Here is a 20,436-nt window from a genome sequence, read left to right as displayed (position 1 = left end):
TACTCTGCGGATAGATGCGACTGGGGAGGAGCAGAACGTTCACCTCACGGAACACGAGCGCACAGCCCCGGGCCTTGGCATGGGCAGAGCCTGCTCATGGCACACAGCACTCTGCGGTAGGATCTGCTTCACACCTTTCACAGGGCACACGTGGAGGCCATGAAATAACTTAAGACATTTGGAAAAGACAACAGTTTTTTTAAAGAAAAGCTTTTAAGAATGTTTTCTGGTCAGTGAAGCATCTCTGCTTGCAAAACCTTTGAAAAGGAACATCGTCCTGTAAAAAGTTACGTAAAAAAAACAGCTGTTTTGGTGTTACTTCAATGCACAGGGACCAGTTTTAGGGCACCTGAAGCCCGTAGTCAGCTGTGACGTTATCCACATTTTTCTCATTTGGAGGAAAAAAATAAATTATTCCTAGTTATTGCTTGGTGAGGGGACCCATGAGACACAGGTGTCTCTGTTTGATTAAGGAGTGGTTCACACTCCCTGGGCTCCCATCTGCCTGCTGGTGCTTGGTCCCATTCACACACACAAGCCCGAGCAGCCGTGGACAGCATGGCTCTCCAGCAATGCTTCTTGGCTCCAGGTGGAGCCCAAATCCACAGATACATCACCCAGGCAGGGCTGTGCAGGGGTCAGTGGGATGAGGTCCCCATTCCTGGTGACACCAGTCCCTTGCAGAACAGGAAAGGGATGCACCTCAAAATATCTTGAAACCTTTTAGCAAGGTGAGCGTGGGCGCTTTTCTTTTGCTCTGAGCTCGCGACGACTTGACAGTGACCAGCTTGGCTTGGGCCACCGAGGGGATCTCCTTGAGGTTGACAGTAGACAGAGTGTTGATGGTGCAGCTGGCCAGGCCATGCCGGGTGGCCATGGCCAGGCAGGGCTGCTCCTCGGCGACGAAGAGAGGCCGCAGGGCTGGACTGTGCTCTGCCTCGCGCCGCAGCTCCCGCACCGCCTGGTGGAAGACGTGCTGCACCGCCGCAAAGTCCTGGCACGCCGACACCTCGTAGAACAGGCACCCAAACTTGGTGGCCAGGGACGTCCCTTCGGCTTTGGTCACCTGCCTGAGGAGAGTGGAGGGGGCAACGGCATGGTCTCACTTGGTGCACTTGGCCCATTAGAAAGGGATGAGGGGTTCTCTTGTTTTGGCAACGAGGAGACAACAAAGAAAGTGAGGGTGTAGGGAGTGGAGGTGATGACAGAACCCCTTAGAAAGGGGACAGGTCTTGAGCAGGACCACTGGTTGAGGACCAGTGGGATGAAGGCTCAGCTTGTCAAGGCCCCGTGGCTACCCCAACGCATCCCACCAAAGGCAGCAATGGGCTCCAAGCAAGCACACTGCCCCATTGGCAGTGGGGCTGTTTCCACTGGGAAAAGAAGGGCGGTGGGTACCTGTACTGCTCCATGTCCAGCTTGTTGCCCAGCAGCAGCACGGGGCTCTGGCGCTGGCAGCCCCGCGCATGCCGGGCGAGGACATCGAGGTAGCGGCTGCAGCCCTCAAAGCTCCTCCTGTTGTCGATGCTGTAGACAACGAGGAAGGCATTGGCCCAGTGCAGGTAGCGCTCACAGTTGACGGGGCCATCCTGAGGATGAGAGGAGCAGGTGAGCATGGTACCATGTCACCGTGGCACCGGTGCTGCCCGGCCCTCACCTGGTCGGCCGTGTCCATCACCTTCAGCAGCACGGGCTGCTGGTCCACCAGCTCCTCCGAGGTGTAGGTGTCCTCTGCAAGGCAAGGGTGGCTCTGAGGATGGGTTGTGTGTCCCCAGCACCAGGCAAAGCCCGGCTGGGGTGTCAAGGAAATAGCTTAGCCTCTGGTAAGGAGCATCCGCTGCTGGGGGACACACTGTGCTCCTTCCAACAGCGTCATTTGGGAAGGATGCAGTGGGGACAGCCCTGGCTGGGAGCTGCTTTCTCCCATTGCATGCAGAAAACAGGGTGGCATATTTGTTCTTTCCACCTCCTGACACCATTTGGCAAGAAATCGAGCCCCCACCTGCTCTGAACCAGCCTAACCACAGCCTCCCTAACCTGACAGGCTTCATCTCCTTGAGATTTAATCCCAGAACCTGCTGCATTTTTGCAAGCGGGGGCTGATTGCTCTCCACCCCCACCATGGGCTCCAGCACAGCCATCACCCCCTGCCTTAGCCCTTATCTCAATGCCACGACCCAGTGAGACATGGCAGTCAAGAGCTCAGCACAGGGCTGAGCACCCATCACTCAGGCAAAAGCAGCAAGGCCTCGCTTGGGGAACCAGGAGGGCTCCTCCATCGGGGGATGCCTTCTCCCAGCTGCTCCTGGTGGGTGCCTTTTGGGGAGGTTTTGCTCTGGGATGATGGCAGAGCCGCTGTGAAACTGAACAGAGGATTTTTCCTTCTTTCCTAAAAGCAATTAGGGTCTGGAGCCACTTCCTGGACGGGCTCCATATCTCCTGAATGTCCCCGATAAATCATTTACAGCTCTTCACTGCAGACTGGAAACAAGCCCAGGAAAATAGTTATTAATTACTCAGAGTGGAAAAGAAACTGCCCAGAGCCACTCCACGGCACCACACGGTCCCCAGGGACACCTGCAGTGCAGCTCTGCCCATCTCTGCCCAACAGCCCAAAGAGGGATGGGGGCCCACACCTAAAAGTGTCACATCTGGCGAGGCGATGCAAGGAGTCACTGCTTCCTATGGGACACGCCTGCTCTCACCGCTGTTTTGGGTTGAATTCAGCCCTTTTGACGTTTCTTGTGTCTTTGGGGTTTGTTTGTTTATTTGGTGGGTTTTGTTTGCTTGTTTTTGGTGCCGTGTTGTTTTTTTCCCCCCCTTTAGATGCCGTACTCGTGGGAAGTGTGGGAGATGGGAAGCAGAGCACATTGGGGACATGCAGGGAAAGCTGGGGTACAGTAACTGGGGGGAGAAACGCCTTACCCAGGTTGGGGTCATACTCGCTGATAAACCTCTTGGTGAGAAACTTCACTGTCAGCGCTGCAGGAGGTGGAGGAGGATGGCATGGTCACCCCACTGAGCAGCATGCTGTCACCTCCCATCACCCCATACCCCACCCGCAGCCAGCAGTGGGGCTGTTCACCCCTCTCCCATCTGCCTTCCACCTCTTTTCCCAGCCCAAAAGCAACTTTTTTCGCCCAAATCCTGCCCGCTTGTCCCACGGCTTTCCCAGAATTGCCTCTTAGAGAGCGATGTTGTTTACTCCACTAAAAAGAAAGCATTTTGGGCCAAACATCTACGATTTGATGATTTTTAGAGGCTTTCACCTCACCAGTGGAGCACAGGGATGGCCTCTGGGGACCCACTTTTGGGGACCCACTTTTGAGGATCCGTGTACTTCCCTGCAGGACTCATGCAGAACACAGCCCCATATCGTGCAGGTGGAAACATTGCTGCTACCCAAAAGGTCCACAAATAGCCATTAATATAGATATACATCCATGGGAATCACATGCAAAACAAGCAAACGCAGCCACAGCCATGCAAATGACCCAGGGGGCTCTGGAACGATTGCAGAGGAACTTTTTCCTTTCCTAAACATACAAAACCCCATTGTCGCAGGGATGCTGCCCGGCACCGGGGCAGGGATGCTGCAGTGGTGCCAATGCTGGAAGCAGGAGCGGTGCAGGCACCCGCGGCTCCCGAAAAGCCACACAGCAGCTGCGGCTCAGCGCTGCTCCCACCTGACTTTCCAGCCCCCCGGCACCCCAGGATGGCCACGTTGCATTCTGCCACGGGGCTCTGCGGCGGTCGCTCGGTGCTGACCCGCGGTTTGCCGAACATCGAGGCCATCCTCGGTCCTGCGAGAGAGCGAAGCAACAATGGGGGACCCCATTTCTACCCCCACCCCAGAAAGACAGAAAGCAGCGTCCCACCTGCCGCTGGGATGTTGGGCGCTCGGAGGTCACGGCGGTGCCGGGGAGCAGCGGCCCCAGTGCCGCACGCAATGAATGAGGCAGGAGGAGGCGAGTGCTGCTCCCGCCGCTCGGGTCGCAGCCAAACTCCTTGTAAGGCAAGCTGCCGCACGGGGCCGGACTGGACACGCGTCCCCGGCCACTCTACTGCCGTCCCTCTGCCTGCATTGCCCCCGCAGCAGATTTGCAGAGGGACGATGGCTGGTATCGGCTCTGCCATGATCCCGTGCGCCTTGCCGGGACCCCCCAATGGGCACGGACCCCCCCAGCCTTCCCCCGTGCTGCTCAGCTGAGCACAGCGCGCTCAGCGCATCTCCCACCGGCACAGCGTGCTTCTGTCTACCCCTGTGCGTTCCCTGCTCCTTCCGTACAAGATGCACTTCAGCATGGATAACGTCTGCTGCCAGCAGGGTTAGCGGGGAGAAAACAAACAAGCAAACACAAAACCACCCTTTTTCCACCCAAAACGCATGGGGAGAGCAGAGCACGGGCAGTACTCACCGCTGCCGACCGCCCCGAGCCATCAGCACGATGGGATCCAAACCCGGGGAGGAGGTGGGAGCTGGAGGCAGCGTTGTCATGGAGATCACAGCGGTTGGGATGGGGCACCCAGATGGGGCTGTGCACAGCCCCAATCCGGGTGCGGGCGGTATCAGCACCCAGGGGTGTGCGGAGGATATTTTTAAACTCTCCCAAAATAGTCTGTGAACGTGGAAGTCCCGGCAAACTGTCCCAACGGGGGACGGGATCAACCCCCTGTGGAAGGAAGGACAGCCATTTGGGGACTGATTTTGGGGGGATGGCAACACGCCCCTGCCCTACACCCCCCTTTGGACACAGGTGGAGAGCGATCCAAAGCAATCCAAAAGAAATCTTACTTCTTTCCTTAAGCCATTACAGATCAGGGAAAGCTCTGCTTCCCAGCACAGGATGCAGCAAAGCTTCACCCTTCTGCACAGGGACCTTTTTGGGAGCACAGTACTGTCACCATTGGTGCCCCACTGCTGCACTGACACTGCATCAGCACTGTCCCCACAGAGCACACACCGTGTTACTGACCGTTCACCAGGGATGGATTCTGCCCCCATTGCTCCTCCTGGGGCAGCCCCAGGAAGAACCCAAAAAGGGCTCTTCCTGCCCTGGGCCATGCAAAGCTCCTTTCCCACGGCTGAGCTGAAGGCATGGAGATTTGCTGACATCCATCCCCCACTGTGGCCATTCAACTAAGGGAAAAAATAGAGAAAAAATAGCACAGCCCTGTGCTCTTCCCAGCAGGGAGGGCAGCCACGTGCAGCCCGCCCTGTGATGCCCATAGCTTGTGGTGGGAAATGAGAAGGAGGATGCCCCAACGTGCCAGCAGCCCCACAGCGACCAGGGAACCTCGCTGTGCTTTGGGACAGAGCCTGTGGAAGGGGCACGCTGCCCGGGGGCCGATCACGAGCCGGGCTATCTTTAGCTGAAAGGATTTAGGTTACAGCGAGCAGCCGCCGGGACGCAGGGCAGACACCCGAGGGTGGGCACAGCGAGGAGGGGCTGCCCCAGAGCCGGGCAGGATGAGCCCGGAGGATGAAGCTGCTCGGGCAGGGCCCTCGGGAAGGGTGCGGATCCGTGTGGAGGAGCAGTGCTTCTCGGTGGAGAAGGCACTGCTGGTGGAGAGCAGCGAGTACTTCCGTGCCCTGTTCCGCTCGGGCATGAGGGAGAGCACGCAGGAGGAGATCGGGCTGGGCGGGCTGAGCGCTGCTGGATTCCTGGCCATGCTGCGCGTGCTGGCGGGTGAGCGGCCCGCGCTGGGCGGCGAGGAGACCTTCCAGGCGGTGGAGTGCGCGGCCTTCCTGCAGGTGAAGCCCTTGGCCAAGTACCTCATCCACTCCATCGACTCCGACAACTGCCTCCTGCTGTACCACGCCGCCGCTGTGTTCGGCCTCCTGGACCTCTTCCACTGTGCTGCGCTCTACATCCGGGACAGCTACGCCGAGCTGGAGGAGCACCTGGGCTGCCTGCCCGCCGACCTGCTGGCCTACGTGCAGGCCCTGCTGCCCAGCACCTTCGTGGCGGTGGGAGCCCACACGCCCACCTTTGAGTTCCTGGAGGACCTCTCCAGGACCATCTGCTACCTGGACGAGGAGAGCAACACGTGGAGGACGCTCTCCTGCCTGCCGCTGAGCGCCAGCACGTTCCTAGCCGGCATGGCGACCATGGACAACAAGATTTACATTGTGGGCGGCGTCTACGGGGCCAGCAAGCAGGTGGTGGAGAGCAGCTTCTGCTACGATGCCGACACCGACGCCTGGAGCGAGTTCCCCAGCCCACACCAGCTGCGCTACGACGTCCGGTTGGTGGGCCACGAGGGCTGCCTTTATGCTATTGGCGGGGAGTACGAGAAGATCTCGCTCAAGTCTGTGGAGAGATACGACGTGGCCTCCAACACTTGGACGTTTGTCTCCGATCTGCCGCAGCCAAGCTCGGCTGCACCCTGCGCCCAGGCCATGGGGCAGATCTTCGTCTGCTTGTGGAAGCCATTGGACACCACCGTCATCTACGAGTATGAGAGCCAGCAGGACGCGTGGCTTCCCGTCACCGAGCTCAAGCGGCACCAGAGCTACGGGCACTGCATGGTGGCCCACCGTGACAACCTCTACGTCATGCGCAACGGCCCCGGAGACGACTTCTTGCGCTGCGTCATCGACTGCTTCAACCTGAGGTCACGGCAGTGGACGGCTCTGCCCGGCCAGTTCATGAACAGCAAAGGAGCTCTCTTCACCGCCACCATCAAGGGTGACACGGTGTACACTGTCAACAAGATGCTGACGCAGCTCTACTCGGTGGAGGAGGAGGCCTGGAGGGTCAAGAAGGAGCGGGCGGGCTTCCCGCGCAGCGGCTCCCTGCAGACCTTCCTGCTGCGGCTGCCCCGGCGCAATCACGACATCGCCACGTAGCCGTCCCCATCCCACCTTGGGGTGCTCTCCTTGCATATGGCCTCAGCTCTGTGCACAACTCCCCTGGGCTCCTCTCCTCTCCTCCTCTTGCCAAGGATACTCCACGTTGGACCCAGAGGTGACAAGGCACCCTGCGATAGGGGAAGGGGCGACAGGAACTGCTGGCACAGCAGCCTCGTGCAAAGTGCCACGATGGGCGAGCCCACGGCACACAGAGCTTTGTGGCTTCTGCAGAGAACAGGTTCTGGAGAGATGCAGACATATTTATTTGGACTGCACACTGAAGGTGTGCAGCATAAAACCTGCTCTTTGCTCTAATGGTTCCTTATATCCTGGAATTAAAAGGAAAGCTGTAGAAAGCCCTGTGTCGTTACTCTTCTCTTGTGTTCTTTTCTCCTCCTGAAGGAAAATATCTCCTAACAGAGGACCCACATCAAGACCCGTTCCTGCCTGCTGAGTGTTTTCAGCTGCAGCAGTGCTCAGAGCTGCTCACAAAGTTCCCAGGCAGTCCTGAGCTCCCCGGGGAGACATCGCCTGGGATGAGGGAACAAAGGGACACAGGAGGGGGGTGGAGGGCAAAGACCATGAGGAGTTTATCTCCAAAAACCCACACAGGAGAAAGCTGTCCAGAGTGAGCAGGTTCCTCCCTGGGAACCATCCATCATGCCCACGGTGCAATAGACAGCCACCATCTCCTCCAAGCCTGCCTGCCAGCTCCCAACAGACCCAAATGCTCTCATTTGATCCAGAGGATATTTTTAGGAGATGGCAAACTCGCAAAAATGAAAGGAGAGGAGAGAGCATCAGCAGGGCTGCACTCAGACTGTGCAGATGCCAGGCTACCAGGTCTCCTTTGTCAACGGAGCTCTGCAGCCAGATAAGCTGTCTTGCTGGGACTCAGCCCCATGATGCTGAAGGTTGTCCTCAGCACCAGCTCCAAGTTTTGCCCAGGGGATGATTGGAGAAGGGCTGCCCTCATCCCCCTGGCTGAATCATAGAGTCATTACTGTTGGAAAAGACCTCTAAGATCATCAAGTCCGACCATCAGCCAATCCCCACCACGCCCACTAACTGTGTCCTTAAATGCTTCATGCTGCTTGTCCCTCAAGGGAGATGGGGACAAGGAGTCAACCTGGCAGCCATGCACTCATCAGACCCCAAATAATGCCCAGCTGGGCTCCCATGCCCCAGGCTAGCTGTGCTCCTCGCATGAGGAGGGAAGGGAACACCAGCTGGATGCCTCAAATACTTACACTGCTGACCCTCGCCAAGTTCTCAGCATTTTCAAAACAGAGAGCATTAGAGAAGAAAAAAATCAACCAAAACAGACAAGAAAAGCCAAGCTTGCATCTATGACCTTATTTAAAACACTGTATGTGCCTGTCCCCATTTGCCCTCCAACCCTGCTTGGGACAGGGAAGAAGCAACCACAGCCCCAGCACCAACCCCAATCTGCAGTGATGCTCAGGAGCAGCCCCACACTGGCTCCATCCAACAGGGTTGTGTTTTCCATCTGCCTCCATTGGCGCTGCTGTAACCTCATTCCTTACCCGGTGAGGAATTCAGAGGAGCTGTCGGCGCTCGCCAGGCACACTGTGAGCATAAATCCCATCAAGTCCAATCCACGCTCCCTTCTCAGACGAAGCCCATTAACATTTTATGCTGTCTTCTCCTAATTGGAAGCAGCACTCTGTTTTAAACCATGCTAAGTTGAACAACCGGCGTAAAGACTCCATCAATATAAAGTTCAAATAATTCTGTTACTCAAGTATTTATGGTGAGCTGCTGTAAGTCACCCAAGGCCATTTGACTTGGCAGCCTCTCCCGTTCCTTCCAGCTCCAAAACAACCAAGCAGCACAACTTCTACCCCACCTTTGTGCATCGTTTTTTCAACAATTTGCAAGTTGGCAAAGATAACACCACCAAAAATAGATTATTACTGTAGGACCACTGAAAAATCTGGTCTTAGAATCATAGAATCAATCACCTAGGCTGGAAAAGACCTCCAAGATCATCCAGTCCAACTGTCCCCCTATCACCAACATTTCCCCACCAACCCATGTCCCTCAGTACAACATCTAAATGTTTCTTGAACACCTCCAGGGACGGTGACTCCACCACCTCCCTGGGCAGCCCATTCCAGTGCCTGACCACTCTTGGAGAAATTTTTGCTAATGTCCAACCTGAAAGGAGAAGGAGATAATGTAGCCCAAACAGCAATGAAAATAGTTTGACTTCTACTTGGCAGTCTTGACAGGTGCTGTTGAGTGTGGCATGGATGTTCCAAGAGAGGAGTAACGTGGTTGCATCTGTGTCACCAGACCGTGGTACAGACTGTAACACAGAGGGAAGCAGAAAGATGTTCGTACCTCTGCAAGCGGGGGAAAAAATATGAGCCAGCATGAGAAGCTGTTCAGCCTTTGCACAGTGAGTGGGCACGGTGCTGCAAATCTGTTGCACCAGTATTTAGCACTTGGTGTTATGCGTTGCTGGCATGAGAACACCACCATTATCTGCCCCTTCCAATCTTAATGGTATCCACTCTGCCAAAGACCACAGTCAAACCCAGTGCAGTCTATCTAATCATAGCTCAACCTTTTGCAAGTTTCTGTTGAAGGTGACATCATCTTGGCAAGGCTGAACGTAACAAAAAGCTGCCTGTAGAATGGACTTGCCTTATAAGGACCACATCAAAAATAAAAACTTGTATAACCAAGCAAGAGCTCTGCAGGAAAAGCAGAAATGGGTGCTCCAAGAAGAGCCTGGGAGCTCGCTGTGCAGATGGGCTCAGAAAGCACTGTGCTTTGGAGAAGGATGACTGCCCCATGTTGGCTGATTTGGTGCAAGGAGGTCAGGACAAAGCCACTCTTCATGCTGGCACAGCATGGATGGATGGATCTGGACCTGCCCTGCCACCCCCATACCCCACTGATTGCAGTTTCCCTGCCCTTTTTACTAGCAGAATATCTCCCCTGGCCATCCAAGGGAGATGTTGATCACAACACTGGTGTAAAACACCCACTCTCGGGTATGGAAAGGTCAACTCCAGGCCAAAATCTGGATGCACACTGTCACTGTCACTCTGGCACTTGGCAAGGATGGAGGCAGCCACAGAGAGCTACACCTGTGTGCCTGTGTTTGGGAGCTGATCAGAGAGATGTGGAGCAGTAACATGCTGCATTAACTCAGCTGAACTGTATTGGGCAAGGAGACCCATGGAAAATGATAAATACTTTGGGACTCATTAGGAGTTGTCTCTGCTAGGTTGCGCCAGTTGGCATTTTCATAGGAAAAGACATTAATACTTTTTGTAAGAACCTCTCCGAGCATCTTTACTCAGATAAACTACATCTGTAGCTAATGGACAGGGAAATAATGTACTTCTATGGGAGAACATCATCCATCGCTCCACTGCCAAAACAAGAGTAAGGCAATCTGAATCTCCTGTTGTCCATACTTAGCCATGCACAGGAACTCCACCAGGCACCCAGATTCTCCTGATCGCAGTGTTTGTGCTAAACCTGCTTTTGAGCCATTGTCTTTGCCATTTAGAGAAGCACCCTTTGAATTTGCTTAATAAAAGGCAGAGATGAGCCAGTCGTCCATCTCTCTGTTCAGATTTCATGACAATTCCTGAGCGTAAAGCCTTGCATAAGACATTTTGCACTGTCCTGGGTCCAAAGTCACACATTAGCTATCTAGAGCAACCTCAGCCCACGTTCTCTCTGTGCCCTTCCTTGAGCTGTGCGTTTTTGTCAAGTTTCTAGTTCACAAGGAGATGCTAACATCTAGATTTCCCGTCACAACATTCAAACGTCATGAAGTCTGCTGAGAATCTTCCCAAGAAAGGAGGAACCAATGTTCCTGCAAAAAGCACTCAGCTTTTGTAAAAACAATCAATTCAGATGATTTATATTACAGTGTAAGAATCTGCACGTGGCTGTATTTGTAAATGTGGCCTAGAAAGGGATGGGCAGCAGGATGCATCCCGCTTTGTAGGTGCTGGGCACATTCACTGCCTCTTCATCACGAGCTCTTCCAGTGCCTTGTCCCTCTGGTTCCCACAGAGCAGAAGGACTTCTTTGATTTCATTTTGCTGGAAACCCATGTCATTGAACTGAGCTAACAAGTGCAGGAATTCAGCTGCCTGGAAGGAGGAAAGGAGCGATGTTACTGCCAGGCTCTAAGGACACATTCACCGCGACATTTCAGCAGGCGCTGTGCAGCAGGGCCAGATAATCCCACAGGGTTGTATTACTGCTGAAGGGCACTGTGGACCCCGCTGCCAGGACAAATGCTAACTTTTAACAGTCTTTATGCACTAAGTCTTTCTTTAGTTAATAAAGTCAGCCTCTAACTTCACTTATTCTTCATGAAATTGAATACAAGTTCCACTCACGTGTTTGCACTGTGGAACTGTCACACCAGACTGGGGAATTTCTGTCATTCATTGTTCCTCTTTCTCCCATTGCTCAGGGTGAGCCTCACCACCACAGCTCACTCAGAGACCCGTTCTCAGCAAACCACACCTCCTGCACCGAGGCAGCACCATCCTAGTGCTGAGCCTTGTACAAGAGGTGAGCAGGATCCTACACCAGCCCAAACAGTGGGACTGCTTATGGGGACCAGAGCTCGGGACAGCACCACAGTCCTGCTACGGGATGAGGAGACAGGAAGCCAGGAGGCAGCAAGCACGCCTGGGGATGGGATTCCCACACCAGAGTGTCATGCTCGCACAGCACGAGGTGAGTCCGTCCTCTGCAAGTCCTTATGGCCACACAGTGCTCTTCTGGGGCTTTGAGCCCAGTTTGCAGTCTATGCGGGTTCACTTCTTGCAGAGTGATGGGACCTGACCTGGCAGGAGGTGGCACTGGGAGGCAGGGCAGTGGAAATGGACAAAACACAGAAGGCTGCACTGTGCTGCTGACCTTTTTCTCTGAGTACTGGAACATTTCCATGGCCTCCTCCACCTGCCCCTCCTCATAGCCCTGCTTCAGCAGCCGGTCACAGGCGCGGAGGTAGCCCAGAAACTGGAAGAGAGAACAGTGAGGGTTAATGCATCCTGATCCCAAATGGGAATGGGAATAACATGAAGGGAGGATGGGAGCAGAGCAACACCTGAACTGTCTGAACACAACGCAAGGATCTACGAGTTGTTTTCTCATTTGGCAGAGCCCATTTGGGTGAAATGCCAGCTGCGTGCTGATCTCTAATCCTATCTAGGCCAACATCCCTTTGATGCTCCCAGCCTCAGGCCCCCGCTGGACCTGTGCGAACTCCCCACATCCCCAGGAGAGGCCCTGTGTGCTCTCATTACCAAAAGTAAACAGTTATTTTTGGCTTTCTTCATTGTTCTTGGAGTGCTGACAGCACAATTCCCAGTGGTCTCCTTGGAATACCACGAGAATCATTCACTGTCCAAAAAACACATGTGACAGACCATAATAAATGGGCTATACCATAGTAGAAAAAAAAGGAGATATGAAAATGTCCACCTGGAGAAATGGTGAGCAGCCCAGGGGTGCCTGCAAAGCTGTGTCTGCCCCATCTGAGGAGAAGCTGATCTTTATCTCCCACTCTGCCAGCACTCAGACCTCCGCCCTCCTCAGCTCTGCTGTAGCCCAGGGAGGGGGACGCAAAGACCATAAAACACATGACAAGGCCAAAAACAGTCCCTCAAATGTTAGCTCTCCTGTAGCAGAGCAAGAATTGTACAAAATGTCAGCCCTAAGGAGTGGCTTATTAATACAAACATGAATTATGCTCTGCATGTTGGCATTCAGAACCTGGCTTGATTTTCCTCATTATCTTTCTAACTAAAACCCGAGATCATTGCTGTATTTTCTTGCTACAAGGAGTCACTCCCCATGTTCTAGGCAGAACGCAGCCAGTCTTGGCAATCTGACATGCTGCTCAAGCCACGCACAAAATCTGTGCTGCTGTCAGCTACATGATTTTCATCATTAAAAAAAAAAAAAAGAAAACTATCCTCAAGACTAAACAAAACCAGTTTTTTATGTACTTTGACTTACTTACTTCCTGGGTTCAGCAAAGGGCTGACTGTTCACTGGGGAAGAAGGAGGAGCTGGTCCTGCTCACCCTACAAGGAGTGTGGTCAAGTGCCAGGGAGCTCAGTGCCTGATTTTCCAGCACAGAAGTGCAATGGGAAATCCAATAGGAATATGGGGTTGCAGCGAGCTTCTACACACCCAAAACATTGCTGCAGATGTCCCCACTCTCAGCCCCATGTGCTGGCTGTTTGGGGAGGTAGGTGCTCACAAAGCTTGTTATCTCCCCAAGGTGGGCTCTGCCAGCTTTATTTGATATCGTAAAGAAATGGAATGATTTTTGATTTGGTCTGGTGCCACAATCAATCTTCATGTCTGAAGCTGTCACTGTCACATGCAGAAAGCTTACGTGACACTGGCAAGCAACGAAGAGCATCCACAGCTCTTGTTTTTAACTCGAAACATATTTTCCAGGAAGATCTTAGCCTAATTTGGTAGTTTTATGCTTGTAGCAGTTGTATGCACAACTAGACTTTACATTTCATCTTGGATGCATGGGGCACAAAAGGGAAAAATGGGAACGTTTGGTGGGGAAGACCCTGTATTTTGGCAAATGAGGCAGATCCTGCATTTTGGCACATTAATCATCTCTTTGGGAGAATGGCAGCCCTCGCTATGGTTGTGTTTAGTGATCCAAAAGCAATGCTTGTGTGAAGTCATTGGTTGCTCCAATTTGGTAATTTGGGGTTTTGGAGAACAACCAGATAAATCTCTGGGATATTCTTACGGTCCTGTGCTAACAGGATGAGCCATGAAAATGGTCACACGAACCTAACAGCTGAGACAAAACGATGTGCAGAAAATTTCCATATACGGGGGCAAGATTTGCACTAGAAGGACACTGTGCTCCATACAACAGATGGGGAAGATAGCAGCACCCGCCTGTTACTGCTCGCTGACAAGTTGAGTGCTCACTGAGATTGTATTACAGCAAAACTGCTGGCATTTGATCCAAGAGAAAACCCTGCTCTGATAGCAAAGCAAGAAAAATAGCTTCATTTTCCCCAATGCAGAACAAGGGAGACCACCGTGAGCAAAAGGGAGTCACTCACATCACTGTGAAATATGAATTTTGTTACCATAACACTTCCCCCACAGCATCCCACACCATTTCAGCTGTGTCAGCTCCACCAACCTGCCCCAGGCTTTGCCTCCCGGTCTTCTGAAGAGTGAGGATGGCTTTGCGGGCCGGGTAGCCCAAGGCAATGACGGGCTCGATGAGGTCGCGCTCCTCCTGGCTCAGTGCTGACAGCAGATCAGCTGCTGAATCTGGCTTGGCTTTGCGGGATGCCAGTGGCCGTGCTGGGGGCAGGCAGGAGTAGGGGCTGAGGGACTGCGAGACAAGACAGAAGATCATGTTGGCAGCGGGGACGGATGGAGCCACCACTGCGGCGCCCACGTGCAATGGTCAGTCCCCAAACCAACAGGTGACGGTAGGCACTGGAGAGCCTTGCCCTGGCACTCATCACTGAACATCGTTGCCCAGTTTTGGCTCAGCTTTGCTGGCTGGAGCCCAGAACAGGGTGCTTTGCCCCCTCTCCCTCCACCTCTCCCCCACCACGAGGCAGCTCACCGGGACTGTAGGCTTGTGCTTGCGGATGGGTGGCATGGAGGCATTGGGTGCCGCGGGGGGAGCTGGCACCAGGCTTCCCATGTGAGACCCCTCTGCTGCCGGTCCAAACTTGAGGCTCCTGTTGCTTCGGCAGTGCTGGGGGACCGCTGGTGGAGTGGGAACCCCTTTGCTTTCGGTTGTGGCTCTGTTTAAAGGATGCACCAACGCAGCCAGTTTCCTCCTGGCTGCTTCCAGCTCGTTCTTCATGTTGTTGAACAAAACCATGGACCTCCTTTGCTTGCCTGGATCAGGGCTCGTGGCCTTGAAGCCGTTCTCTGAAGGAGGCTCCAGCAAGCCAGGCGAAGTCTTTGGTCGGATCTGCTGCAAGCCATGCTGGTTTCTCCTCCGGAGAATGTTCTCCTCCCTGTCATTTTCCTCCCAGGAGGTAGAGGAACACTCATCCTCCTCCCAGCACTCATCGTCCTCTGAGCACCCAGCCTCACTCTCTGTGTCGGAGGCTCTTCCCCGGCCCCGCTCGGCGCTGAGGCTGATGCTGCGCCGCACCGTGCCCTCCTTCACTCTGCTCGCTGCTGTCTCCTTGCCCTCAGCGGGGTCCACCAGCAGCAGCCAGCATGGTGGGGCCGTGGGGATGGCGTCGGTGTGGAGCTGCTGCCAGGAGGTTTGGTGCTGAGAAGCGGCCTCCAGCCAGTACTGCACCTTTCGCTCCAGCGAGAAGTCGTGCTGTGGGAGAGCAGTAAGAGGGAGTGAGAACACCAGTACTGACATCCTTGTGGAAGGGAGCTACAAAGATGGGGAAGGGTCTGGGGGGCAAAACGCGTGAGGAGCGGCTGAGGGCCCTGGGTTTGTTCAGCCCAGAGGGGGCTGAGGGGAGGCCCTGAGCTGACGGAGCTCACAATGGGACATCACTCTCAGACACTGGGTTTGGGTTTTGAGCGGTTGTGTGGAGACAGGGGTTGGGCTTAATGATCCTTGTGGGTCCCTTCCTACTCTGGTTATTTTGCAATTCTCTGATCCTACAATTCTATATCACTAACATCTCATTGCCACTGGGCACTAGGGCTGTGGGGTTGGACAGTCCCCCTTTATCCCTATGGGTTTTCACTTGGAAACATCCATTTGCAGCATTATTACTGCTTTCAGTTGTATTTGGAATCCTGTTGAGAGTGCTTTAGACACAGAAGGGTTCCTTGTCAGCTTGGCTGCTGCAGAGAGGGAAGAGCAGATTGCAGAGGAGTAGCTCCTAAGTAACCAGAGGAGAGCACAGGGGTCGCAAACTGCCTGCCTTAGAATCCTTAGAACATGTTTTTGACTTACATCTGAGTGCTTTCCGGGAACAAACAAGCCATGCATGTCCCAGAGCTCTCCAAACAAGGTCTCCTGGCAGGCAGGCACATTCACATCACGGGAATGTTGCTGTTATTGTGCTATGCCTGACCCAAACCAAGCTCCCCAAGGAGAACACCACTGCATGCTTCCAGAACCATGCACGGATGTGTCCCCATCCAGAGTGAGCCAGAGTCCCTGGGGTGGGACACCAGGGACAGACTCAGCTCAGTGACGCCTCCACTTGCAAACCATCACCTGCATGGAATCCTGCCCACAAACATTTTCTTTGAGAAATCCCAAAAAAACACCTCAAAAATTGAGCATGTTTTAGTGATGGCGCACAAGTGACAGGAAGAGGAAGGCCTGGGGGTGCTCAGGGGGATTTCCCCTGCACAGTGCACTGACCCCATCTATGGGTGAGACTGCTGAAGCTTGCTCAGCAGAACAGCAGGAGCGGCAAGAAAGCGAGCAGCTCCATTTTCTGTACTAGGGCCTGAAATTTGCACTTTTCAAGGACAAATCAAACTTTCCATCTAAGAAAGACCATCTTGCAACCCTCCACCCATCCCATCCTCAAGCTTGGACAGGTTTAATAAAACCCAACCCCAACCAAAACCCTTCCTCTCACCCATCCTCACAAGACCCTCACCTCATGTTCCTACTGAAAACAACCAACGGGCAGGACACCAACATGGAGGAGAGATTTTCCTTCTCTCTCCTTCCCCAAGAAGAGCAACCCTTTGAGAATCCTACCAGAAACAGACTTGGAAGAGGCCAACCCACCATGGTGCTCATGAGGATGTCGGTGCAGTCAGGAAGGTCTATGGCTGGTGCCTTGATGAAGCTGCTTTCTCCTGCAGAGTTTTCCTCGAGGCTCACAGCTGTCCGGAAGGGCACTCCATCCAGGTAGCTCATTGTCTCTGCCTGATTGCTCACTGCCTAAAGAAGGGGTGGAAAAAAAAAAAAAAAAAGTAACAGGAAAGACTGGCAGCTGCACAGGAGTGATGCTGTAACCACAGCAAATTTGAGTGGAAGGAGAGAAAAATAAGTTATTTTATGCCATCTTTTGGAGAGAGGTGAGCTCTGCTGTGTGCAACATCCAGATTTGTAAAGTGTTAATTACTAGAAAGCAGGAAGATTTGTAAGAACTAATCACTGCCATTCAGAGCTTGAGTCAACACAGCCCAACCAAGATTACATTCAGCAGGAATCTTCAGCACTTTCTTCCTCCAGTTCCACCCCTGCTGACACCTCTGTGCATAACCCCATTGCTTTCCTCCCCTTGCTCCCATTCAGCAGGCCCTCCCTCTGCCACGCTCCCCTTTCCCCCAGCTAAATGCAGAGCTACAGAGCCACCCAAGCTTTATTCCTATTCTCTACTTGGGTAGGTTTTTGCTGAGGTTCACATTGCAGTGTTTGAGGGATGTTGAACGAACCATTTGAAAAAGATGAGCTTTTAAGAACCAGCTCATTTTAAGCACAGTGATGTTTTTTAGAGTAGGAATAGCAGGGAGAGAAAGAATTCAAATGAACAGAATGGAAAATATTACTGCCATCACGTAGCCATGAGTTCTGTACTAATGACTCAGTTTAGTGAAAAATAAGCCACAACTTGTTGCATTAAGTCCTGAGTCCCCAGCATCCCAGTGATGACAACATGCAGAATAGTTCCCTTTGTTGACTGGCAAAGTCTGATGACAAGTCTTCCTCTGACTTCTGGAATCTGCAGCTGGTGCCTGCTTGTCCCAAGGCAGCGCTCGCCAGCCATGCTCACTGTGCAATATGTAGTTTATGGGACATCTGTATACACAGAAGTGCTTTTACCTTTTTTTTTCCCCTCTGAGAAAAGCGTGGCTTCTATGGCAATAGATAAACACTCCAGAAAGCAAAAATAAGCAGCAGAATGTATATAGCCTATTAACGCAGCATGAAAATAAAGGTCTGCAACGGGAAACATTTGAGAAAGGCAGCTCAAAGGACAGGAATGCAACAAACCACCTCTAGCCTGCAAATTAAGAGTGACACGCAGCAGGGCTCAGCAGCACCCACCCCGGACTGACACCAGGATCCCTTAATCCATGCTGCAGCCCTGCACCAGCTTTGCCCCCCACATGTACAGCCACTGACACACACCGTGCAACGTGCCATGGGCCATCTGCTGCCTGGCTAAGAGTGCTTACAATCCACGTGAGTGCCAACAAAGAAAACGCACGACAACGTCAGCAGAGCTTGTCCCCATTTTCTCCATCTTGTTAACATCCCCACGCAGCCCCCGCCTGCAACGCACAGCCCCTTCCTGCAGGAATTCACCTCCCAGCAGCTGTGCAGAGTCATTGGTGCCAGCAGGGCATATTTTGCTGTCCAGCACCTACAACAGTTTCCAAAGACCCAGGCTTGTTTGCAAAAAGCTGTGATACCCCTGGGTGCCCTGCATAAACGCAGCGCAGGGAAAAGCCCCTTACAACCAACTCCATCTCCTTTCACCACGAGGTTCCCCGTCTGGCTGACCAAAGGACACCTGTTGATGTCACCTTCTCCGATTTCAGCAAAGGTTTCATTGTTTCTCACAGCATCCATCCGGACAGCAGTAAGAAATACCTCCCTATACTCAAATCTGGATCTTAGGACTGAATCTGAATACACGTGGCTTTTGTTTTTAAGAATCAATACTCAAACACTCATTTTGCGTCTGAGATTTCAAACATTCCTCTTCCTTCAACTGTGACTTCATCCTTTCTCACTCAAAACATAAAACATTTTAATGCAGACATCATTAGAAAAGCACAAATAAACCACAGCAAGCTTGTGAGATTGAAATATGCCTGCATGTACACCATGCACCAGCAGTTGCAATTCTTATCCATAATATCAAGTTATCCTTACCGTTAGATGAAATCAAGTAGCTCCTCTCACACGGCAGGGAGAACAGTTGCTTTTATACCACCTCCTTACCCACTGCTTAAATCTTTAAATCCATGCATCTGACGAGCATCTGACTTTGACAATATCAAGATTATCGTAGCTTAAGTGGTTAGCCTGTCTCAGCAGACACGCTGATGGGATAAGGAGCTAACTACTGAAGCAGAGCATCCTTTGGCCATTTATCTTATTAAATGGAAAGTGTTGATTTTGAAACAGCTTTCACGCTTTTTTGCCAGGAAAAACTCCCAGGATCTGACCTACCTTTAAAGACTTGGAATGACATGAAGCTAAAAGACATGGCAGGGAAGGGGGGATGTATGGACATGCACATCAGAACTCTTATCTTTAGAGGACTTAACGGTGAACTGTATTTTGTGGTGCTGTGGCTTGAAGCAAGAACTGCAAACTTCTGCACCCAAACTCCAGCTCTATCTTAGATTACTGCTTAGTATGCTCTTACTAACAGAAATCAACAGAAGCCTTCAGCCAAGGAACCACTGACATAAACCCACAGTTAAGGGCTGAATTTATCAGCTGCAAGTAGGCAATCATGTGCTGCCTCCTCCAGGAATTACACAATGGTGATGCTAAGAGATAAGGAATGGGAAAGATCACATCTATTCCCACGCATTAGGGTAAGTGAGAACATGACTGCGGCTCTGGAAAGAAGCCAAGGCAACCTGCGTAGACAAGCAAAGCCCCAAAACCATATGGGGCCATCGTTGCTTTCAGCAAATAGTCCTGAACATGGGAGGATTTGAAGCCATAAGCCTCTGTCATCTTGTAGGAGGGAGCAGTTCCTGCACACAAACCTTTTGCTGACAACTCTCCCAGTAGCCTGGGTCACATCTGATGCCAAGCACTAGAACAAATCTCTCTGTTGCAGCAAAAATGTTTCAAAAACAATCCAATTTTCTCTGCTTATTCTGTGCAGAAACCAACTTACTAAACAGAGCTGCATTTTTAACCAAATGCTATATAAACAACGGGTTTCTACAGAAAAATAGCTTTGAAGGCAGAAACAATTGAAGTAGGTTAAACTTCAGGTTTTATTACCTTCTTCCCCAGGCTTATTTGTCAGATTTAAATATATTCACAAGGCTGGCCGACCTATTTCAACACAACGGGGAATTTTTTCCATGCTGTGGTACCCGTTTTAGTTCAGCAAAGCAAAATGTCAGCAGCTGCTTTAATCAAGCTCACAAATCGATGTCTTGTTTGTACTTCAGAATTTGTTTAAAAACGTAATAGCTCGTTTCTATGCACAAAAACACAGCAACTATTTTGAAAGCAATGCCTGACATGCTCCATTTGAGAAGAAAAACACATCTAGTAATGAGCTCTTTAAAAAAAAAACAACAAAATTCTGGAGATTTCAACATCTTGATTTCAGCTTATAAAGTCACTAAAAATAGTACATGAATCCTGGCACAAATCACCTTGTCAGCAGCATTACTTTATTGAGATTGTGATTTGTTAATAAAAACACACAGCAGCACTGTAATTCTGTGCCACGAAAGGGCTGACAGCTTTGGAGTTACTTAGGTATCTCCTTGCAGAGTTAGAAAGCAAAACCATCCCTTACAGTTCTCTTCAAGGCATTCCAGACCCTGGCTACAGGCTTCCTGAGCACAAACGGGACCCAGGGACCACCTCCTCGCTGGATCCTCTCACACGGGCACCACCAATTACA

At 52.1% G+C, this 20,436-nt stretch overlaps 3 protein-coding genes across 4 annotated transcripts; 1 reads left to right on the top strand and 2 right to left on the bottom strand.

Annotated features, from left to right (window-relative positions):
* Positions 1-60: 60 nt before the first annotated feature.
* Positions 61-5,003, bottom strand: RASL12 (RAS like family 12). Of its 2 annotated transcripts, none has more exons than XM_010717573.4 (6): positions 4,419-5,003; positions 3,687-3,803; positions 2,926-2,982; positions 1,658-1,731; positions 1,399-1,589; positions 61-1,070 (listed from the first exon to the last, which is right to left on the bottom strand). In XM_010717573.4, the coding sequence occupies exons 2-6, from the start codon at positions 3,793-3,795 to the stop codon at positions 704-706; spliced, it is 798 nt and encodes a 265-aa protein (XP_010715875.1). In that variant the 5' UTR covers positions 3,796-3,803; positions 4,419-5,003; the 3' UTR covers positions 61-703. The 2 variants fall into 2 exon arrangements, with proteins under 2 accessions (XP_010715875.1, XP_010715874.1); XM_010717572.4 differs by lacking the exon at positions 4,419-5,003 and adding an exon at positions 3,879-4,412.
* Positions 5,004-5,301: 298 nt separating this feature from the next.
* Positions 5,302-7,184, top strand: KBTBD13 (kelch repeat and BTB domain containing 13). Its single transcript, XM_003209559.5, has one exon. It carries the CDS (start codon positions 5,471-5,473, stop codon positions 6,851-6,853), a length of 1,383 nt encoding a protein of 460 aa, XP_003209607.1. The 5' UTR covers positions 5,302-5,470; the 3' UTR covers positions 6,854-7,184.
* Positions 7,185-10,763: 3,579 nt separating this feature from the next.
* On the bottom strand, positions 10,764-20,294 carry UBAP1L (ubiquitin associated protein 1 like). The gene is made up of 6 exons (XM_019619570.3): positions 18,705-20,294; positions 16,605-16,760; positions 14,496-15,215; positions 14,058-14,255; positions 11,783-11,884; positions 10,764-11,001 (listed from the first exon to the last, which is right to left on the bottom strand). The coding sequence occupies exons 2-6, from the start codon at positions 16,734-16,736 to the stop codon at positions 10,867-10,869; spliced, it is 1,287 nt and encodes a 428-aa protein (XP_019475115.1). The 5' UTR covers positions 16,737-16,760; positions 18,705-20,294; the 3' UTR covers positions 10,764-10,866.
* Positions 20,295-20,436: the final 142 nt, after the last annotated feature.

Source organism: Meleagris gallopavo, chromosome 12 (genome assembly GCF_905368555.1).
Source record: "Meleagris gallopavo chromosome 12, MGAL_WU_HG_1.1, whole genome shotgun sequence".
Lineage (NCBI taxonomy): Eukaryota > Metazoa > Chordata > Aves > Galliformes > Phasianidae > Meleagris > Meleagris gallopavo.
Note: the sequence above shows the minus strand (reverse complement) of the source record. Positions and strands in the feature narration are given on the sequence as shown.

Bases quoted from the DNA above. Each gene is read 5' to 3' on its own strand.
- RASL12 (XM_010717572.4), bottom strand. From the start codon at position 4,137: ATGGCAGAGCCGATACCAGCCATCGTCCCTCTGCAAATCTGCTGCGGG. The intron at 3,804-3,878 runs GTGGGACGCTGC...GCTCTCTCGCAG, and splicing joins GCCCAACATCCCAGCGGCAG to GACCGAGGATGGCCTCGATG. The intron at 2,983-3,686 runs GTGGGAGCAGCG...CACCTCCTGCAG, and splicing joins CCGGGGGGCTGGAAAGTCAG to CGCTGACAGTGAAGTTTCTC.
- KBTBD13 (XM_003209559.5), top strand. From the start codon at position 5,471: ATGAGCCCGGAGGATGAAGCTGCTCGGGCAGGGCCCTCGGGAAGGGTG.
- UBAP1L (XM_019619570.3), bottom strand. From the start codon at position 16,736: ATGAGCTACCTGGATGGAGTGCCCTTCCGGACAGCTGTGAGCCTCGAG. The intron at 14,256-14,495 runs GTGAGCTGCCTC...CTTGTCTCGCAG, and splicing joins AGCACAAGCCTACAGTCCCG to TCCCTCAGCCCCTACTCCTG. The intron at 11,002-11,782 runs GTCAGCAGCACA...TCCTCCTTCCAG, and splicing joins TCCAGTACTCAGAGAAAAAG to GCAGCTGAATTCCTGCACTT.